Source organism: Grus americana, chromosome 1, assembly GCF_028858705.1.
Source record: "Grus americana isolate bGruAme1 chromosome 1, bGruAme1.mat, whole genome shotgun sequence".
Lineage (NCBI taxonomy): Eukaryota > Metazoa > Chordata > Aves > Gruiformes > Gruidae > Grus > Grus americana.
In genome coordinates this window covers 131414648-131438306 of record NC_072852.1, presented here as the reverse complement: position 1 = coordinate 131438306, position 23659 = coordinate 131414648, and the positions used below count along the sequence as shown (strand labels likewise).

General features: G+C 40.4%; 1 protein-coding gene across 5 annotated transcripts; it reads right to left on the bottom strand.

Moving 5' to 3' along the window:
• Positions 1-1312: 1312 nt before the first annotated feature.
• On the bottom strand, positions 1313-23659 carry ACOT9 (acyl-CoA thioesterase 9). Of its 5 annotated transcripts, none has more exons than XM_054814921.1 (16): positions 23208-23659; positions 21648-21739; positions 20071-20097; positions 17240-17285; positions 13407-13577; positions 13271-13308; positions 11082-11165; positions 10399-10502; positions 9204-9277; positions 7111-7178; positions 6039-6150; positions 5433-5523; positions 4871-4956; positions 3980-4067; positions 3641-3791; positions 1313-3387 (listed from the first exon to the last, which is right to left on the bottom strand). In XM_054814921.1, exons 1-16 carry the CDS (start codon positions 23219-23221, stop codon positions 3329-3331), a joined length of 1305 nt encoding a protein of 434 aa, XP_054670896.1. In that variant the 5' UTR covers positions 23222-23659; the 3' UTR covers positions 1313-3328. The 5 variants fall into 5 exon arrangements, with proteins under 5 accessions (XP_054670896.1, XP_054670915.1, XP_054670904.1 ...); XM_054814940.1 differs by lacking the exon at positions 23208-23659 and adding an exon at positions 15292-15356 and having other exon boundaries at positions 21648-21713; XM_054814929.1 differs by lacking the exon at positions 20071-20097.

The window sequence follows — 23659 nt, the reverse complement described above, 5'->3', positions numbered from 1 at the left end:
CCGTGAAGAACTAATCTCTCCCCCAGCTAGTTCACAATGCATTCAGAGAGGACAAGACAAAGGCCGGACTGAACGTGTAGTAACACCAATTAAGCATGCAGTAAGTTTAGAGCTGGTTTCTGAACTAACACCCTCATGTGGTGGCCCATGCTGCACCAGCTCCAGCAAGCTGCTTCCCAGAATGCTGCACACCACCACGTAGCTGCAAAGGAATCGTATAGAGCTGAAGAAGGCCTACCAGAAGCTGTTACAGTAAGTTTCAGTATGTAATTTTAATATTTATTTTTTTAAACACAAAAAAATAAAGACATTTAAATCAAAGTGCTTTTTCAGGCACTGAGCTCAGCCAGTCCCCCAGAAATCTCCTTTTACATCACCGTTAAGTGAGAGGGTTAGGGGAGGCAATCCAGCTACCACAGACTTCCTCCTCCTCATGGTATTCCAAGACATGATAGGCACAAAAGTATTTACTTTCCACTACAGAGCCACAGCCAATTACACAGATAGGTTCACTATAAATAGAAAGATTTTCTATCAATATCTTTAGGCTACTGCGGTGATGGTTAGTCACTTACAGTCACAGGGTTGTTCATGAAGTTGCAATATAAACTCAACATTAATTACTATGTTAAAATATTTTAATTCTGAATGTGAGATCTGAGAACAATTTTATCTCACACACAAAGGTATACAGCAACCTGTATAAATAATACCCTTGAACAAAGATACATTTAGCCTATTATCAGGGAGGGTGACGACTTGGAGTTACCTTCTCGGAGTAAAAAATATGTAAGCACATATTCTATATCTGTTTATTACTATATATATTTTATATCTTTTACATATCTATATATATATACACACACATTCTGTATGACTGTATATACATTTCTGTAACTACTGTGATTGTGGTACGTGATTAAGTCAGCATGAACTCTGAAAACACACTAATTCTTCTAAGCATCTTCATTTGCAGGATTCATCTTCTTCACTGTGTCCAGAGGTTCTGATCTCCCTACTCTATTACCTCTTTCTCTCCTCTCCAATCCCTTCCTGAAGGCTGAATTTGAAATTATGATAAATTCGTATTTAAATACAGCTGAAAAGGCAGCAGAGGAAGAACTTGGTACCCCCTTAACTTGCAAATGTTATACAAAAGTGACCCAGGTAGGACCCAGACTGGGTCAATGATAAAAATTTGCAGGTACTCAGGAGTAATACATAGTTCTGAAATAGATCCCTCCGCTTCCTGCCTTCCTACTTATTTTTTAATAGCCAACAGCGATCCATGCAGCAAGGCGGGGGAGAAGCTGGGATAGAATTTCAGTTCTTTATTTGTGTGGTCAGTCAAGTATATTCAGCTTCCAAAGAGTGTTAAAAAGGAGACAAACAGAAAATACAACATATATATCCACAGTGTCATAACCAATAACGAAAAAGATTAACCATCATACAGCTGAGTCAGCACTGGAGTGTGGCTGAAGAGAGAAACTCTACATAAGCAACGAGGAGCTTCCTGTCACTGCAACGCATTGATCTGATCTGGCTCAGGCAACACCCCTGTGCCTCCACCAGTAAGCTCCCTAACTTAGAAATACAGGCAGCCAAATCTTAGAAAGGGAAGGCTGATGCAGAACATGCTGGTTACTACAGTGCTCACTCTCCTCATATGAATAGCAATCAGCTGTTAGGAGCCACGAACTTCACACTATCCTAGCACCAAAGGAAGCTGGTCCTAACTGTGACTTTCTCAAGCTTTCTTACTCAGAAATAAAATTTCAACGGGTTGCTTTATTTTATCAATCTATTTCATGCATCTGTGCCAATTCACATCATTTCTACTTGCTGTTTCTTGATTTCAAAAGATTTTAAACCTAGCAGGGAAGTTGGAGTCTATTCTTGTGTATTATAAGACATCGTATTTCATCCTACCATTGAGCCCAACTACTCCTCTTTGGGTGTCTTGATCAGACAGGTTATCAGTCTTAATTTGAAGGTATCAGAGCTCCAATTTTGTGCTTGTGACTAATCACCTTCCCAATTTCAGGATGTTGGGCTTCATCTGCCAGATACTGGAGACCATTAAAACTTCCTCCACTACACCAGAAGCACTTCAGTATTGAGTACTTTTTCTTCCTGTTACTTATATGCCACAGTACATCCACTGTGGTGTCCCCTCTGTGGTGGGGAATTACTCTGTCCTTCACAGGCAAACGTGACAACCTTTAAAGCTGTGCAATACTCATATTTCATTACAGTCTACCAAGGAACCAGACAAATAATTCAAGTGAGGAGGCTGTTCTACAGCTGAACCACCCCTCAGTGGGATAAAAATCCTCCCACCATTCAGCAGCTGACTTAGGAGCTGCTCAACACAGATTCTCTGGACCCCTAAGTCCAGCATCAAACACAACTGTTACCATTTGAGCAGCATTTTACCTTCTCTGCTCCCAATCCCTAACAAACCAAAACATTCTGCTCTACGATGCCATTTCCCAGTCCCACCCAATCTCACCAATCAGATCTCTGCTCTACAGGCCTGGAGAAGTAGTTCATTAAGGAACTCATGGTTACATTAAAAAAACAAAAAAATAGAAGAGACTGGCAAGGACTGGCTATACACAAACAGAATGCCAGAAGAGACTATCTGGCCACCTCATTTCATTGCAAAAACCAGTCTCCTCCCAAGGGAACATGAAACCTTCCAAAACAGAAGCTGCAACGACCTTGTAAAACCCCAGCTGATGGGAAACACCTGCTTTACATTGTGCACACACTAGTAACTTCCGAGCTTATGCTGCAGCCCAGATGCATGTGTCCTTGTTTAAAAAAAAAAAAAAAAAAAAAAAAACAACCCTAAACTTGATTTACACAAGAATGTAGGTCAAATAGCTTCATCTGTATGTATTTACTTATTGCACACATTTTTCTAACAGAATTCCTATCCCGTATCAGGGAAAAACAAAGGAGAGCTACTAAGGGAAAAAAGGCAGATGGTGACAAGACAGCAAAGGTCTAATGAGATCTCTCAAAGCAGACACAGAGAAGCTATCTAAAGCTTAAGATTGCATTTTTTCATCCTTTTTTCCTAGCATTAGCACTTAAAAGTAGATTTCAACAAATCCTAGTATCAGAGAATAAAAAAATCCAAATATATGCAAATACATAAATAACACTAAAAAGGCATTTTTTGTTGTGGGGTTTGGGTTCTGTTTTGGGGTGCTTTTTTTTTCAGTGTTGCAAGCACCTGTCTGTTAGCCATCTCTGGTGACAGCTCTTTGCAAGACGTCATGCTGCTACACTGCTGATGCGGCATTTTCAGTGTGTGTCAGATTTCTTTCATGATGGCAGCAAAGTGTCGCTTCCCATCTAAATACAACATGGACTCTGAAATAAGGTGGAGAAATGAGAGAACCGCATTAGTAACTTCGTATCAGTACTAGAGCAGCTACACAGAATGGTAAGATTACGAAGAATTCCACACTGTCATCAAAGCATAAAATAAACGTGGTTTGCCATGAAATCCTGTTAGCTTATTCAAATGCCAATAGTTCACCCAGTAAAATGACCAATGCTCCTACAGAAAGCAAGCCGTCTTGTCTACAGAGTTATGATGACAATGCATTAATTGGACACTTGCCTCCATAAGTTTTGGGGACAACTCGTGGGACCTCGTTTTCTGATATAAACGTAAAATGGAAGATATTGGTTGTCTGGTGCTCCCTGGTATCTGCATCATAAACCTCACTGTGTACTCGGACCTGGATGTAGTTTTTTTCTGTGTAACAGACCTACACAGTTAAGAGAAGAGTTATAGTCCGTAATTTATCACTGGCGCTGAAAAACCACGACAGACTTCACTGCACTATTTAACAAGAAAAGTCACACACTCTCATAATGCACTGTTCATTATCAGTGACTAACAGTGACTACAGCAAAGATAAGTTTTTCTCCTTTTCAAAAAGAAATCTACTCTTACCTGTCCAGAAAGCAGTAATAAAGATCCAACCTCAACTGGCCTCTGAAACATGATGTCATCAACAGATACAATAAAAGGTCTGGAGCCCCTGAGCAAGAAAGAGAGAAATTTCTTCTCAAGAATAACAAGGGTGCTTGGAGAAATTTAAAATATTTAATTGTCAGCACGTTAATGAAGGGTTACTAGAAAATAGAGTTCTCTCTTAAACACAGGCCGCTGGAAGTGCTAAAGAATTATGTCATCACCCAAGACAAAAATAACCAGAGGAAATCTCTCACATGCATAGAAATACACATTCTCTAAGGATACATTACTGTATCATTATTGCATCTTATGACTTACACTTGCTAGGCAATCTTCATGCCATCATTGCTTAGGCCTCAGTTTTCCAAGCACTGGCATAAAACACTTCACTTTCTATCAGCATTAAATTTCTGCATAGATCTTTGCTTGGTAATTACCTTGGTCACACTTTCTAAGCCCAAGCAGTTACTAGAAGTTGTTCAGAAACCATTCCTCTCATGTACGGAATGAAAAGCTATAATATTTATTTGATAGAACGTCTATTTTATATGGTTAGAAAGAAAACGTATTTTCAAAACTCAATCTCAATAGCTTGGTATGATAAAAGAAAACAGAAGAAGGATCTGTTTTCTATCTTGACACGTAATGCTTAAAAACCAAGTTCCAAGGAGCAAGATGCAAATCTCTTGCTAAATACAAACAGATGCTCTACATAAAACAGTGCTGTGCACTAATAGTGCAAGATTCTACTAGACACCTAGGTCCTTTCCACTCAGACTGTCATTAGGTTGGTGAGCTTGGCTTCCCGACCTTTGTATATGTGCACAGTGCTCTGGACTATATAAATACTGCAGCTCTACAACTCACCCATAACTGCAAGCAGTTGCCCATCCCAGTTCAAATGCCTTTCTCATGAGAAAACCCCCAAAGATCCTATTGAAGATGTTCCGTTCCTGTATGTAGAAACAAAATTCAAACTGACACATTACACATATTCTTCTCAAAGCATTGTGTCTGAAGTCTGAATACTTCATTCACAGTATTTAACAGAATTCACAGTATCTGAACGTATAAAAAGCACTACTGAAATATATATGTACGTAAAAGAAAATGGCTGAGGCAACTGTACTTAATAGGAGCTCATCCGACTCATTTGACAACATAAGATAAAAACTCAAAATTGAGTCAGCAACCAGAAGCCCAACTTACACACTTTGCATAAAATGAATAGTCCGGTAAGAAAACAAAGTAATTAAAAATCTTCTAATTCACAGTGGCAATCCATACAGGTAACAAAAATGGCAAAAGAAACTAAGCTGTAAATACATTGCAAGGACTGCAGAACTGAAAGAAAATAATGGATTGACTAGACTTACAAGACAATTCATAAGTAACTGTTTCTATAATTCATTAATATTTTTCAAAATACCTGAGGATGACAAATCTGTAGGCCTTTTAGCTTTGCATCTTCCATCCACACTGAATTGGGTGGTAATTTACGACTCCGGAAACTTACTGTCCTTTGGAAGAGACAATAAACTTTATAGCCCACATTAGCAGAATTCAGCAAGTCAAAAATGCACAAATAGTAAATGCAGACACACACTAAAAGAAAAAAAAAAAACCAAAAACAAACCCCAAAACCAAGAAATGCTACCACTAAAAACTGTTCCAACTGACCTTGAAGCCTTATCTGAAGTGATACTTTGATTTGCTACTGCAATAAGCCTACACTCCTGATCTTTCTTCTGCTAATGTTCAAGATTATTCCTAACAGCTTGCTCAGAAGCTCTTTGTACTAACACTGTCACTTTCAATGCTCCTGAATGACAGAAGACTCTTTTAAGAGGCATAGATGTCATATTAAATTTTGTACCTGGGTTACAAATAAAATGCCCCAGAATTTAAATCATGAAATAGGAAAACAAAATGCGTGCATTTATTCCAGACTACCCTCTTAGAGCAACCACTCAAAAGGCACATTACTCTTCCCTCTCATAAGGCTGCAGTTCTCCTCCACCCCTTCCCTTCTTGCCTTGTGTCCAATGTATTAAGGAATATATCATGAATAATGTTTCTTTCTTCTGCAGTGGGAGCCATTTTCAGTAAGGAGGCAGTGCTGAAATCAATCCTCTTCAGCTTGTTCACTAAACAAAAAAACAAAAAAAAAATCACGTTAGAATTCAAACAAAAAACCAAAACCATTTGGCTTGACTCTGGAGATTTTAACCTGGAATCAGCTGTCTCTTTTCTTTTTTCCTTTTCCCCCCTGTAAGTTAAAAACTGTAACTTCACAGTCCCATAGATTCAAACAGAAATCTGGCTTTTAGAACTGACTACATGGAATTAAAAATAAGGTCTAAGTTCCCTGTTACCTCAACAATGTAATGAGGACCTTTTATACATATACTGTAATACTCACCCACCCCTGCTACAGAAAACTTAAGTACTCACCTCAAAGTACAGAAAAACATAACAAGAAACCCTACAGAACAAACAATTTTCTTCAGGTTTTGCCAATGGTACAAGAATGCAAACTTACAATAGAACTTATTACCATAGGCCACAATGATTGAAATTTTACTTTAAAAGATCTTCTGTTCAGTTTATTCCGTCTTTAATGTCTCTCTCATTCTCTGCTTTAAAATCCCAGCTTGAAACAAAACAAGATGAAGGTACGCACTCCTTCCCCTGCTCTCCCCCTTTCTTTTTCCGAGTTTCTTTCCAAAAGGAACATGGGCACATGTAAGGAGCTGTGATGCACCCAGCAGACCCCCCATGGGGGCAATCAATCAGCCAGAGTGTTAGGAAAGCCTGTGCTGCACTCAGATCTGAAGTGGGGCGAGCACCCTGGAAACAGGGAAGTCTAGCGGGGTGCAGGGCACATCAGGAGTGCCCCTGTCTGTCAGTTTAGCCAAAGTGTTTCCATGAATGCGCCAGCAGGCTTTTAAACTCTCTTACACTACTGACACACAAGACAGAACAAAAAACTTATTTTAAACAAATTAGAAGCATTTCTAAGCAGCAGAACTTCTGAAGTCTACTTCCTTCCAGCTACTAAGTTGAACCTGACGCAGATGTGCATACTACCAGGAAGTATGACATACATTCCCCTTGCTTGAAGATTTCTTCTTCCTCGGGGGTCTCAGGAACAAGTGGATTAACAAATGCTGGCCTATGGACAGGAATTTTTCTTTAAGTTACAAGCAATATAAGGATTTGTCCTATGAATATTTTATAACAGTCTTCCATGTTTGCTTACATACACGTTACAAGATGAAAAGATACACTTCAGGTTATGTGGCAGCCACCAAGAGAATATCGTATTAGCTTTAACTCTGAAGAAGGTGGTAAGTGATCCAACCACCATCCAGTATAACTGAGAAAGAGTAAGAAGCACAGATGCATGGCTTAAAGAGCTAAAACTGTACCCATAGGTTATAATGAAGATTATTCAAGCAGAAAGCTGCTTAGAAACTCAGCAAATGAAGATGCGATGATCCATCATAGTCTAAAAGAGATACACAAAACTTGAATGGTATCATTCCTCCTGGAATAGAAAGAGCACAGTGCCGTAGCTAGCAAGTGTTCTTATAATCTACACGTTCCCATGACAGCCTTATCAACAGCCAAAAGCTGTTTACCACATGTACTACTTATCAAAGAAGATGATATGAGCTTGCCTTGAGTACAAATTTGCATGTTTATTTTACTGCACAAATAACCTAATTATAGAACATTTAATTATTTCTTTTCACAAGGCAAGGCAAATGCTTATTTTCAAGAGCCATTCTTCCCCATAATTTCCAATTATTATTTTTGCTGAACAGTTCACCTCTACCTTTACTTGAGCTGGTGACAAGAGGCATGCAGAGAGGACCTTTTCTCTTGGAACAAACTGCTCTTTCCCAGTTTGCTAAAGCTCTGGATTTTGGAGACACACCAGTTCCTTCTCCATTGCAGAGCTCATTCTCCCTCTCCTCAGCTCAGGACACATCTACATCAGCTCTCCTGCCCAAGCCCCAAGCTGCTGAGATGCAAGTTTGCTATAGTCCAAAAGCCATACAACCATGTTTCTGTGGCACTCTAACAACCTAACATACCCTGTACCTCTCTGAAAGGTTTTTACCTCACACAGAATAAATACCCTGCTTCTATGGACAGAATGCTTCCAAAACACAGTTGGCTTGAAGAACAGCCACTGAAATTTTTAATCTATCTGCACAAGTCCATGTAGGCTTGTCCTTAGTCCATCTGCTAGTATATAATTCCATCAGATTTGATGTAATGCTTTTGCAAAATAAGTCCTTAAATGAGAACCATAAGCATATATATATACATATATATATTTAAATGTATAGTATGCTAATGGGTTCTAAAAATATCTCATAAATCTGAAGGAAACCAACCTAATAACTACTTATAATATTATCAGGACTAAATAATTATGTCAAGCAAAACCCCTTCATTAAACATATCCCTCTTCATTAAATACCGGCAATTATTTAAACTAGTTAGAAACAGAAAATTATTACTTTTGCAGGCTATACAAGAAAGAGGTAAGAAATAGAACCAGGTTTTTCTGTTGCTGGAATCACATAACCCAAAGCTGAAACTGAGCAGCCTGTTAGTTTAATGACTAAGGAATTACAGAGAGAATGAAATCAGAAAAATAAGAAAGTTCATTTTGTTTTAGTTCTGTGAGAATACTCATCAGTTCCATGTTACTTACTTAACCAAGTTTTAGGCTGAGTTATTCTGATGATACCTATCATGTGTCTATTAGGGAATTAATGGCATTATTCACTCAAAGGCCACTTAACCATTGAGACTCAACCCTTTCATTTCTTTTAGGGCAAGAAAGCAATTAATTCTAACAACTGCTGTAGAATGCAGGTGGGTTTCTAGCCAACTCATTCACTTCTATGTTCACCAGGCCAGTCATTCAAACATAGAGAAAATCTATTAAAGAAAAGGGTCAGATCCCAAGACTAACAGCAATCCCCAGTATATGCGACTGCTGAAATCAATGCTCTGAAGCTTGCCCCAAGAAAATAACACTCACCAGCAGAAAACATTGACTATGTGATTTATTTATCACCCACACTGTACGATTTCTATGCATACATAGCAAGCTGCCACATTTGCTATTTTTACGATAGCAAGAGTCTGAAGACTATTTTCCTGTCCCACAAATTACCGTTTATTTTCTGGATCCCGGGCCACCATGACAAAGGTTGCATCTAACACGGGGCTGTAATCACCATCATGTAGCTGAGAGAGACAGGAAACAATTATATTTTTAAACTCTAAAACTGTAAATGTGCTTAGCAAGCTATTCAGTTGACATCAACTATGTGATCCCACTGTTAATGTTGTTTACTTTCACTTTCTGTCATTCCTTCCCAGATCTATCAAACTGGTGACACAATTTAAAACTCTAGCTTCAGGAATTCTACAATGTGAACAGTAAGCAGGGAATGCTTATTAACTACTAGTTTCATCTGGGGGGCAGGAGGAAATCAACACAGGCATTGTAAAGGGACCCACTTGCCCTTTATTCTGAGAAATGCCAAAACAACAATTTCTTGTCAAAAACAAATTACTGCTAATGCCAGCACCAGCAGGAGTTCAGAGGTTACACAAAGGTGTAACATTATCTTCTACAGCAGAGACTTTACTTAAGGAGACAAACTGAATCAATAAATATTTCCCTGTCTATCTGAATTATAGCCACTAATACCACTTTGGTTGTTTATAGCATATCTTTCCTACTCTAAGTAATTAAATTACTGAATTAATGTTTCAGTTAGCTATTCAACTGACAGTAAATAGTCAATAGAAAAGTTAAGGATTTTTTAATTGAATTATTAATATTCCTTCTGCTCCTGCACAGTGTAGCCTGGTAACACTCTTCATTTAATTTATTTTCTATTATTTAGAATTTAATACTTATTACAATAATTATGCTACACAGTAGATAAGATGAACACAAGAGATACAATTTAATACTGAATCTGAATACCAACATTAAAATTTACAAATATATAAAATGTATAAATATAAGGAAAATAAAGTTTTTCAAAAGCAGGGAGAAACTTCTTTAAGAAAATGCAGAGCCACCTACTTTTACCATAGGAGTACTGTGTTCCTGTTTAATTCCAAAATGCTGGTTAAGAAAAATGCATGTCTTGACAGAAAGATTAGCAACAGAATATCTAGCTGGACCTAGACTACTGGAAGTCATCTTGGTCTTGAAACACTAGGGCTATTTCAAGCCCTTCAAAATCAGTTGTTCTAGAAAATATCATTTAGACTGCTAATGTCATCATCCAGAATTCACCCTGAAGCACCTCATAACTGTTGTAGGATGGAGAGAAGTCACAGGAACGAACCTGCAGCATGTGCATCTTCACTTCCATTGAGGTCCTTCCAACCCAAGAAACATTGCCTGTGAATTTAATGTCACAGTCTGGATATATAATCTTCTTGCACAAATCTACAAGACAAACATTAGATGTTACTGGGGACATCTAATATTAGAAAGACTGGATTCTCAAAGACTTTTTTCAGTTCTGGAAGTGTCAACACACACACAGACAATCCAGAAAAGAGAGCTGTTGCAAGGGACCACACTGCCAGCCTGCAGTTTCTGTCTCATCAGACTTCTAAAGCCAGAACAGGAGGAAGAAGACAGCGTACAAGTGGCAGATGGATGGCAGACCCACAGAGGTCTTCAGCAGAACACGTGACACAAGCAAGGTCCAGCTCCACCAGAAAAAACACTGTTCAATAATGAAGCTAAGAAACTCAAAATAAAACCAAACACAGAAGTGCAGAAAGCGTGAAAGTCAGATTTTGAAAGGAAAGGAAATCAGAAATGCTGAACAGCATCTACAAAACCCTCTTCCTCTCAACAAAAGCCACAGCAATCAGAGTTCAAAGCCAAAACAAGATGAAGTGAACTAAGCAGGAGAGGGAAGAAGGTATCTTCAGTAACAACCATGGGAAGGCGGTAGCTGCTGAAAGACTAAGACAAACAGATGGAGCCATTTCTACCGATCAATTTGCCACTTACTGATTTTATCCACCAGAGCTGTAACTATTGATAAGGGAGACCTTGGCTGCATTTCCTGCTTGGTGTGAGTGTAACAAATAAGAACTGTGGAGAGACCAAAGATGGGAGTTAGCTCTCAGTTCTCCTATACTTTAACAAAAACTTTAGTAGAGCAGATCAAAGCCATCTTTGTGAAGCATGAGAAGTACCTCCAAAACTAAAGTATCATATTGTAGGTGTGCACATAAGTTCCACATTTTCATGTATGTAACTCACAGGATTGCTATAAAGAAAACAGTGATTCAGTAGCTGTCTCAGCTATATGCACATTTACTTACTACAAAGAGAAATTTAGCTGAGCACTTTAAATCAAGCCATCGCTCCTCTACTTGCAATCCCACTTAATCTGTTCCCTTTACTCCTGCAGCCCACCATCTCAGATCCTTCCTACCTTCTATTTTGATTTAATGCAGGTTGTCCGAGTATACATGCTATCTAGGGACCTATTTTCAAATACGGATTTCTTAAAAGAGGTGCAGATTAGATAAACTGTGCCTTACAGGCATAAAAGCATAGTCAGAGGTATTTATCACACTGTAATTACTACTGGCCAAACCACTATATAAATTAATTAGCCCTGCTCACAAGAGCACATCCAAGTAAACAGACTCCTTCGAGTAATACAAGGCTGCAAAGATTGTTTTTCTAGTACTGAGATGATTTTCACTCAACACAGATTTCCACAATCATAAGTTTGTACTTAATGAGATAAGAGAGAAGGAAAATTACTAAATTACTATATTACTGAAGTCACAATTCTAAAAACCATTATGCCTATCAACTCATGCCATCAGTGTGATTAGTAAGAGTCTGAATGGGATTCATCAGAATCCTTCTGACAAAGACAAAAAACTGGACGTCCACCAGACCTTTATGTAGTGCATTTGCTGAGATCACAGAATATACTGAGGAGAGAATGAAATGGTACATTTTCCTGTGAAAACTGCTGACCACCATCCTGAATATTGTATAATTGCAACAGAATCTTGATTAACCCAAAACAATACATGCCCAGGGGAACTGACTGAAGCCCAGTATGACTACAAACAAGGCAAAGACATTCTGCGCTGCAACAGGAAACAACCAAGATCTTCACAGATTTCCAGGGAAAAGAAGCAAGGCACAGAATGAAAAACAGGCTCATCTCATCTGCCAACGGAGGGCAGCCAATAATTTCAAGTCTTCTTTTCTAATTCAGGACAGGTACTGAAGCCAGTATCTTCCACATTCCAGAAAGAAATATAAATCATCCAGCTATTTTGTCTACCTTTGATAGACAGGTGACATGCATTCATTTGTTTCTCTGCCTTACTCAATTTTGCCCATCTGGATCCATAAAAGGTCTTTCTTTTCTGACAAAAAAATTGTTCCATTCAGAACCTCCTCTTAATTATTCTTTATCAAAAACCTCCACCAAAATGCTCCCAACCAGCTACAGAACTTTGAAGAAGGAAGTCACCTGGTGACATTTTAAGAGACAAGCATCTCCAAGTTATATTAGCAACCTAGCACGCACTTTAGCTGCAAAACAAAAGTCAAAGATCTTGAACTTTTAAGGACCATGAATAAATGAAAAGGAGAAAAAAAAATTAAGAAAGCTAACTCATGAAACAACTTAGTTGTTTCTACCCTTAACATCAATTCGGAGACAGAACCCAAGAATCGTTACCAAGTGTTTTTCATTTGTTCTCAATGGATACATTCTCTTCTTTCCAGCTTATACTCTCTTCTCCCCAAAGGGAAGATTAAAGTATTTGCCCTTCCCTATCTGTTGGATTTTGTGTGTTGTTCTGTGGGGGTTTTTTAAGAGAAAAATCATACGTTTTAATTTTAATTTAATTTAATTTTCTTTGTTTTAACACTCAATGCAGATTCATAACCTAGGATCATTTCTCAGTAAAGTATTCTCATAGCTGATCCTTTACAAAATTGGCTGAGGCTGACCAGTTTTGCTTCTGTCTCTTCTCTATTACCCTTCTTTCTCTTTCAGCATCAGTATCTTTTCTTGTTTTCCTTCCCCTTCAAGATAGCGCATTGATGGGATTCCCTCTCTGAGGTCGTACTGTATCATACCGAATAGCACTCCACAGTACTCAAACTCACTTTGTCTGCATTACTTGTGCATTCTTTACAAGAGCACAGATACGTACCTCCTAAACTGTCAAGATCTTCAAGTATCCTTCCAAACCTGTAAGATACGAGGAGGGTCAACAATTAACTACTTACATCTACATCCATAGTAAATGAAAGTTAACACTTTCTTGTATGTGTAACACGGTTTGTTACCTTACACTGTTGTGTACATTCAGATACTTTTCTCTTATTTCAGGTTGACTTCCTAGAGGCAGGATAACTTCCAAGTAGCTATCTTTCATTCTCCTAGGAGGGAGATCTTCCTGCCGTTTTGCCAGTAAAGTATGAAGAGCTTTTCTTTCTTGCATTGCTTGTACGTGATCCCTGGTAAGAAAAAAAAAAAAACCCTCTGTCTGCAGTATGACAACAGAACTGCAACTCTAGCTAAAAGATGTCACACTAAAGATTATCAAAATGAAAACAAAAAAGTAGTAAAAATAGCAAGACACAGTAAGCGTGTCTTGAAGAGAAAGTGAAATGCACATAATCAGATATGCTAAGCAAGACTACTGCAGAAAAGTTTTAAATAGTTTTGTGTATGTGTGGCAAGCAGATACTTCACACTAAAGAGATGACCAAATTTTATCTAATTCTGAATGCTACCAAAATGGTTGCCCTTGAAAATAACAAATCAGACATAATTTAACGTATCAGGTTTTGTGTATATTCATGTTTTCCATCGTTACTGTATCACAACTCTTTCTACAGTGCCTATTTTAAAGGACTGACTGTCAACTTACAATCTCTCCCAAGAAGTAAAGCAGATGTAGAGTGCTGCTTAGTAATGACAACAGAGAGAACTAATCTGCTTAAGACTTGCTATCATCCACAGGTGACTTCTCCCTTTACAGCATCGGTTCACACAGTATACACTAGATCAGCAAACTAAAAGAAAAGGAAAATTAAGCTATTTCCCTCTCTCTTCCTACCCAGTTGTCTTAGCACCATACAGGAAAGTTATGGAAAGAAACGTTACAGAAAACAGAGCACTACCCCTTCAGAGCTGCTTTTCCAGCACCAAGTCAGAGGGGTTGCAACACTCACAAGGGAGTAAGGGCCAACGTAATGTCACTTTTTTTTTTTTTTTCCTGATCTACCACGCTGGTTCCTTGCACGAGTATCTCCAAGATAGAACAACCTTGCCCAACATTCACTCTTACCTGTTCCTCCAAAGTTCCTCCCCTTAAAAGTACAACCTGACTGAACAAAGCAAGTATTTCGTAACAACCCTAGAATCGATAATAAAGCATTAAAAACCTAAGGGTTACACATGCAACAGTTCCACTATAAAGCCAAAGAGTATGCAAAACTATGAATCCATTTCATAGAGCAAGAGAAGGCAGAAAACACTAAGTAACCAAACTTCATTTTAAACTTGTGGATATGTGCCATTCATCCAGTACTGCATGCTGCATTGCTGAGATCTGAGTGCCGCTGTGTTTAACAGAACCAATTTAAAAAAAACAAAACAAAATCAACAGAAAGAACCTTTTCACCAAAAAGAAAATGTAAGTTTTGACTTTGGATTAATTCTGGGTGTTAGCCATTTAAGACGAAGATTTTTTTGGCTTGAGTTTTATTTTTGGGAGAGGAGAGGTACAAGGCAGTCACGCTTCAACATATTTACATTTTCTCTTTTCTGTTTAATATTTTTGGGGAAAATATTAATAATCCATGATGAAAGAGTAAAATTCTAGCAGAAAATTTCAGTTGTTTGTTTGTTTGCTTTAAATATGAAATACGGTTTACCTCATCTGGGCAACATGACTACTAGAGAGTTTAGAGAAAATAGAAAGATAACCTCCTCCAGAAGGTTGTTAATGTTTGAAGTCATGCCACTGCATAGAAATAGAATATACTAAATGAGTAAGGAAAGATGCAATGTCCAAGATGATGCACCTTTATGTTTTTTAAAAGTTTTATTTTCAAGGTCTTTCAGTGAAAGGTTTAAGAGATATTAATCAGAGAGTAAATCAGAAATTTATCTACAAACACACAGAAACCAAACAATAAAAATTCAACTATATTCTGTTTTCACCAGTCCCATCTTGGCTCCTCTGAGGTCAGCAGCACAACTCTTCTTGGCTTCGGCTTCAGAATGTGCTTTCAATATATGGAAATATTAGGCTCAAGGCAATAACATTTTTCAACAGATAAATACTGTTACACACTGCAGTACTAGTCATGCAGTAACAATACTTCATCTAAGTATTAACTAATACGTGCCCTAAACCTTCTAAGAAATGACATTATTTATTTCTGAAATGGCCACAACTGTATCTAGACTATAATTAGCAATGAACAGATTAATAGTTTTAATTACAATTTAAGTACAAAATCTGAACAAATATGTAAGCAAGATAGTTCTTTCTAATACTAAATGCCACTGGCCTTTACAAGAGAAATCACAGACCAAAGTTTCCTTTTAGCAAAATTAATGGCCAAAAGCCTTCCTCCAACATGCATCTCTCCCCTCTCCCGGCAATCCAGATGTATGTGCATCAATCCTTCCCTAGTTCCCATTTTGGCACCCCCATCAAGCTGTTCTCTTACGCTTGTCCTCTTTAGTTATTCTGTGGTCTAACTCAACTAAAGCACTGGCTATTCAGTCTCCACGTGTATCAACTCTTTGTCACTCCATTTTAAAAGTGGGATCTCAAAGGCTACATGATCCATGTCATCCAAACCTCCCCATATCAAACCCATCCTTCTCAAGCACTCAGCTATGGGCTCCTTGGCTCTTCTTCATAGTAGTTGAAGCATACAGTACTCTGCCAACCATTTCTGCTGTATTTTACACAGCACAAGAGACATACCTATCTAAGAAAAACACTGCTGTGGTGATCCTGGCTTCAGTCTGCTCTCCTTCCAGGGTGGGGGCAGTAGGGGAAAAGAAATGGATGGAAGATCAGACTTGACCAGAGCCCTCTCAAATCTCATTCCTCAGATGACATTTCCATGTGACACGCTTCCTCCCCAGCCATTCTGGGCTGCAGGAAAGGCTTTTTTTGAAAATCAGCTTCTAGAGCACTTTTCAGCTGACCTACCAAAAACTTCAAGCCCCCTCATGCTTAGATACTAGTATTACTAAGCAAAAATCAGCCTCCCAGACTCGGGTGTTTTCTTTAGCATGCCTATAATCCTGTTTAGACAAACCTAGTCAGAAGGCCTGGACACATCAGACACTCCACCCAGGCAAGCCTCTCCATTCCCCCATCAGTGCACAAAGTGTGAAACAAGAGCTCAGCAAACACAGCCATAAGAAAATCAACAATCGAGACAATAAATATGGGACTAACCAAACAGCAGTATGTAATTTCCCCCAGACTGCTACACTGACTTATTCAGAATTGCTAATAGTAGAGGATTACAGTCAAGTCTGGCTTATTCAATGTAATAAAGAGGGAGGAAGGTAACCTGCATAAAGCCAAAACATCAATGATTTAAACTGTATATAAATTAATCTACAATTAAGTTACAGCAGAGCATAGAAATGCCTGAGATGCTCCTGACTAAGGAGACACAGACCTCAAGCTGACCATTTTCCAAAATGACATGGGTGCTGCCAGGCCATTCGTAATGCAGCCTGCTTCATGCTGAACCAGCTCAGTTGCCTCTGAATCCAGCGCAGGACAAAGCCACCATGTGGGTAATCCACAACAGGTAAGTCAAGAGGTAACATCACCATAACATATCCATCAGACTCTACAGCTCTTAAACTTCCATCAGATTCAAAGCTAATGGGAGAACCTTGTAAGCATCAAGATCATGTATTTTGCTCCTTCAGTGCTAAAGATCTGCCAGAGAAATCTCAGAAGTTTGTGATCCACAAAGTAACAATTCAGAAACCTTGTTTGCATTACTTTTTAGTTGGATCTTTTTTCTTCCCCAGTCAGCAAGCTAACATTGTTAACTTCCACTACCACAACCCTGAGCTCTCTCTGGGTTTCACAAATAAAGTAAAATACATTTAATGTACACTGTACCTCCAGTTGGTAGATGCTCCCACTATATCCCTCAATCTGCTCCGCACTGAAAAAAAAACAAAAAAATCAAAGCAAATCAAGCTTAGTTCTGCAAGTGATGAAAGTGAGGTTGCCTGGTGCTGAAAGGCACAATCCTCATCCCAGAACAGGAAAATTAAGCAAAGTCATGCAACTAGCAGGCCAGAAACAAACTTTGGCCAAATTCACTCATGCTGTTAGTACGCATATCACAATAATGGGTTGAGTAACATGATTCCGTAGCTTACTGTGTACAGCCAACAAAGAAGGCATCTCAAGTGTTTGTTAATGTAATCAAACACCTGCAATGCTAATTAACAACTGAAAGAGACAGCGGATCAAGATCTGATTGAGGAATTTTGATGTGAAAATATTTCAGCCTAAACAAAAACAAACTGTGGAGATAACAGATCGGAAAGTCATAAAAGAACATAAAAAGGAACGGTACAGCTGGGAGACCGGGAATGAGGAGAGTACTTTTTAATTAGCCCCACCCATGAAGGGCAGGTAATGTCAGCAGACTGGCTATTGCCAGCAGGGTTTGATAGCCTAAATTTTTAGCAGCCTCAAAGAACACAGTGTTAAGACACGCCTATAAAATTGATTCCGGCACTGTTTGCACTATCAGAGTTAATACTAGTTCTGCATAAGTTTTTCCTAAATTTCAAGAATAATCTGCCTAAGCAGTTTTTCTACTCTTTCCTCAAATTAGGCTATTAAGTGTGCTAAGGTCCCATCAAATCTATCAAACTACTCCATCACGGGCAGGCAGGTGAATGTATGCTATTTGGAAACATCTGAAAACAAGCAGTAACAATTCCCAAGCTCAGAAGAGAAGTTGAGAATTGTATAGTATGGATTTAGGTTATTAGACATCATCAGGCTTGGCACTTTTCAAGCTGTCCTGTGAACCCTGGAGCAGCAGAGCTTGATTTCCTAGGTATTCAAATCACATACCTCTCTCTCAGCCAGACCCACTCAGCTCTGCCCCCACCCTCCCCATACAGTCATTTCAGTTTCTGCTGCTTTCCTGCCCAAGTCCCCCACACCACCACCACCACCGCGGTACCCCTAAACTCCTTTTTCTTGTTCCTTCCCCTGCGGCACCATCAGCTCCCATCCCTACACTCCCAGCCTGCTTCTGTTTTGCCTGCCGTCTAGACCAGCACCGGCATGAGCTGTGGTTAGCCCAGAGGCAGGCAAGAGGCTGCCAGCCAGCCAGCGCACAGATCCCAGTTACTTGCCAGCTGCCACCAAACACCACGGTCCGTGGCTGACCCCAACACTGGCTCTGGCACCCTAACCAACCTCTGATTCGGAAGCCCATTTTCACAAAGCTTGTGGAAACACGGTTCTCTTCGAAATTTGTGCTCATCTATTTTGGCTGACATCAAGCAACAAAAAGTTCTGGAAGAAGAGGGGGACAAGAAGACAGGCAGACAAAGACAAAATAGATCGCTTAGGCCTCATTTCTTTAGGAAATTAGGATAGAAACATGTTTTGAAATTAGAAGAGTTCCACTACTAATTCTAAGAACAAACAAATTTTCAGTGAAAGAAACTGATTGAAAATCTTAGAGTTGATTTTTTTTTGGAAGGGGGGGAAGGCCTGATTCTTTTTTTCTTAAGAAGCAGCAGAACAGGTACTACTTTCCTGTTACTCATGCTCCACCTGTGAAGCTACCATAGCATGCATTAGACCAACACAGTGTTAGCAGAAACACTGTTACAGCTTCTAGAACACAAAACCTCAATTTTCCAACAGTGTACAGACTGTGCTGGGATGGAGGGGGAATAAACAGCACTTTCTCTTTGTCTAAACTAAGTTCATCTTCCTTTTCAACTCTAAAGAGGTAAAAAGCTCTGAAAAAAATCTCAGGTCCAAACCTGCAAACATGTATATACACTGCTAGCCCCATTTAATACTTCTAATTTCAATTTTAGGCATACAAGTAAACATTCGCCAGGCTGTAATTTTTATTTTAATAATAAAAGTCACAAAGTGTAAAAGTGTTTCTAACATGTTGCCAAGCTGGATCTGGTCCATTTTACAGACTCCTAAGTACATAGTTTTTCTCTTTTTTTCCCCCTGGAAAAACTTTATTGCTCTTCTAGATATTAGTTACCTTACAACAGAAATTTAAGCAAGCAACTAAGCATAAAAATCCATAAACCCTTTCTCTTTTGTTATTTGGCAAATGTCTTAAATGTGCAAAACAATTACAGCAAATAGGGTTTATCCATCATTATCATATTGCATATTTCACAGTATCTCCTAAACTGTGATCAGTGGATCACTAATGCCAGAGCAGCAGGGTCCAAGTCTATTTGCACGGTGCTGTGCACTGGACAAGGTCACTGCATTCATTTCTGCCAATGAGATCCCTGCCCCCTTGTGCCGGTGCCTCCCCAGGTGTATCCAGGTTCAGGGAGACTGCTGAGATGTATTTTACCACCAGTTTTGGTATAGACTTCGGTCTGGGCTTCAGTGAAAGATGCAGATTTAAATGTCTGAAATGAAGCTAAGTACTGCAGGAGTTGCTATCTAAGAGATTTTGTATCCCACAAGCCTCTTAGAAATGTGTTACCCAGCACACCACCAGAAATACAGTGTGCTCACAGAGATCTAGTACAACAATATTGCCACAAGTAAGATCAGAGCCATTCACTGAAGGCAGAGAGGCTTTAAGCAAGTCGACAGAGAAGAACAACAGCAATTCATTTTTCATGACTGCTGAAGTAAGGAAAAATAGTAGCTGAGTAAGTTTAGTGTTATAGCAAATATTAAAATATGTACAGATTACCACAACACACCATTATTCACATGAATGGGTAAGTGTCCTGCGGAGTGGAAAACACAGGTTAGATTAACAATTAAAAGAAACAATGCAAATTACATCTATTGAGGGGTTACCTGATTATTCTACCTGCTTGAGTTCCATTTACACACACATTCCGTAATTTTAATAAGCAACTGTAGGCAACCTGTCCTTGCCTGATTTAGAGTCAGCATCTTTGTGTTTATAACTGAGTTAGTCCTTTCCATCAAAGCCAGCTTTCCAGTTCCTTTGTCTACTGGCTCTGTGAAGTATCTGTTTGCAGTGTAATTTCAATCCATGTTTCAAACTTGGTACTACCATGTAAACACTATTCACTTTGGAAAGAATATCTGGAGCCTTTTTCAGGAAGCGGGATGAGAATTATCTCAGAGAAAAGTTGCAAAGTCCTGCTTGGTGTAGCCTTTGGGAGAACTATGAAGAAGTGAGGGCATTCACAACTGGGACCCAAAGTTGGGAGGAAGTGTGTGAAAAGCTACTAAGTGTTTGGTGTCTTGTGAAAGCATGTATACCAAATTAAAGGAAACTAGTTTACATATCAGCAAAAGTTTGCATAATGTTATTTAAATGTTACAACTTTGGAACAGAATCTGAAATATTTACAGTTATTATAGTCCAAAAAATATCAGTATTCTTTGGAAACAAATCAGAGGCAAGGCCAGGATGGCCTCACTGCTTCATTATTTTTCCTGGCCTTCTAGGTGGTATCATTATAAAATATCCAAATAAAAGAGCAGGGTAATATTTGCAATTATGCAATATTCTGTATCCTTGCTTCTGTTAACCTCCTAAATCACTACTTACTAACAATAATGAAAAACAACCAATAACCCTTCTTTTCTCTTTTACTGGATAACCTGGGGTTTCTACTTGGAGAACAAAGGGGAAAAGATGATCTCAGAAACAAGCGAAACTCCATGAAGGAATTATGTGTAGCTGGGTCCAGCTCTTTTCCTCCTCTCAGTACATGGGATCAGAATACCAGAAAACTTTTTTAAAAAAGCTTCTGAAACAGGAACATTATAGTTTATTCCTATTAGAGTGCCAAAACAATCTTTCAACACAAAGCTCTATTGACAAGAGCATTTTCACGAGGCAATGCTGCTGATCTGATTAACAGATTTCTCTACGTTTACAAAAGTAAGGGTATTGGCAGATTAAAAGTTCTGTAAGACATTATTTGCACTTAGTTCTTCCATTTCTTGGCCATTCTCCCCAGTCACCATAGTACCTATCTGTACAATGCTGACTTCCTATCTAGAGCCAACCTGAGAAGCAGTTGTCCCTCTAGAAAAGAATCACATGCTCTTCTAAGACTGAAGAACCAGATGAGCCCCTAAATCTGCAACTTCAATGATTATGCATATTTGTTGCCATTAATCTCCAAACACATACAGTGATTTTCTGCTATTTCTTAAACACTGACACTATGAACTAACAGTCAAGGGCATGTCCATTATCCAAACCATATTAACACATGAAGGGTCACCACCTGAAAGAATAAACTCCTTAGAAACATTTATAAATCTTCTGAAGCACAGCCAAGTATTTTACCTTCAGACATGTCAGGAAGCACTGAAGAGCCACTGGTCCCAGAAGTGAGTGTCCTAGCCAGAACAGAAGGAAGCTTCCTCATGGTGCACAACCTATAAGCAGAGCAAAATAATTTAGTGTCATTAAAACTGATGCCATTAAAATAATTTGGGATTTATTTTTGGAATGGCACTGATTAGCCAGATACAATCAGTACAACAGTTCAAGCCAGCTGAAATCCCATCTGATATCTGCCCTTATCTGAAAATAGGAAGGAAGAATGGTTCGCTGCTGGTAACTGTTCTCTTCACTGACTGTTCAGATGCCCTGGGACAAATAGCTCAGACCAAACAACAGCTTTTACCCTGTAGACATCCTAACACAGACAGGGTCTGTGTGCATCTAGGAAATTATCTATGACACTAACCATAGACTTCTGCACTTGGCTGGCATGCATAGCTGTGGAAGATGGAATATCCCAGGAAGCATATCACAAGGCCTCCAACACAGTCCCATTCAGCTAAACCTGGTCTTCTCCTCCACATCTTAGCACTGCTGCAACTCAGAACAAGCCTAAAGTGCAGGATATAATCTGCTTAGCTGTTCAGCAAGAAGGGACAACCATGAAACCCTTCAAAGAATGTAATCCGCCCTGCAGTTCAGTGTGTTCAAACAGGTAGTAGCCAGTACGACTTTTCCAGGCAAGCAAAACTGGTAGCACAAAAATATACAACACAGAGGGTCAGCAGGAGTAAAACCCCTTGTGATAGTTCATGGCGTTACCCTGACAAGGCACATGGGTTGCCTGTCCCTTAATTTTCTTCAGCTGAGGCAGGTGTTTCACCTCAAAAAAGAAAGAGGGAAGTCCCCAGGCACCAGTGGAAAAGCAGGGCCAGGTACACATTTCTCTCTCTCTCTCTCTACATATATATATATCTCCCTCATGTACACATGTACACATATATAATGCACACACAAGCTTCCTTTGCCTGTAAGTATACCAGGATTAGTTAAGAGAGTAAAAGGGGACACACAAAAACACCCCCCTCAGATGTCAGTAGTCTCTCTTCTTAACTGAGACAACATGAAGAGCAATGGTGAAAACTCTCTGCAAGTGGTGCAGCTCCCGGACCCAACTCGCATCTCATGGTACAGACACCATATGACTTCCCACCCAACCCAGCCTGCACCCCCGCGGGACCTTATCCGGCTTGGTGCCATTCAGAGGCGCCGAGCGAGGTGACAGAGGCTGCCCACGCAGCCGGGCCAGCAGTGACAAGGCCGGACGCCATCACCCGAAGCCGCGCGTCCCTGGAAGCTTCCGGGTACCGCGCCCGGCCACCGCCCCGCCGCCCGGCCACCGAGCCCCCCGCACGGACGAGGACAAGGTAGCCGCGGGGTAAGGGCCGGGCCACGGCACCCCTCGGGCAGGGCGGCGGTGGCCCAGGGCCCTGCCCCACCTCCCCGGCCCCGCCGCGCCTTGGGGCCCCGCCGGGGGGAACTGCCACCTTCTCCCCTCAGGGAGCGGCGTCTCCCCCGGCCGGCCTCCGCCCCCGGCCCCGCCGCCGCAGGGAGCCTTACCGGGTGGCCAGCATGGTGCTCGTCGCGCCGCCACCGAGACCGGGCCTGGGACCGGAGCCGGGACCGTCAGCGGGACCGCCGCTCGCCCAGCGTTTGCCGGGCAATGCCTGCCCCAGGCACGCGGTCCTCCAGCACCACAGACTCGCGGCTCGCCTGGCACAGAAGGTGCTCCGTGCGTGGCCCTTCCACCGCGATGCTCTATGCGCTCCCCACGCAGGCCCGCTCGGAGCCGGCTCTCCTCGCCCTTCCCGCCTTCGGGCGGCCCCGGCCGCCTGCCAGCGACCGCGCCTGCCACACCGGGGCGGGCCGCCGGTCCCTCCGTCCCTCTCTGCCCCGTGCGGCGCGGCCGCTCTCAGGGGCGGAGGTTGGGGCCGCCGGCGACAGTTACGCGTAGAGCGGGCAGGCCCTGCCCGCCGGGCTCTGCCTGGGACTGGCTTTTAATAAATACCACG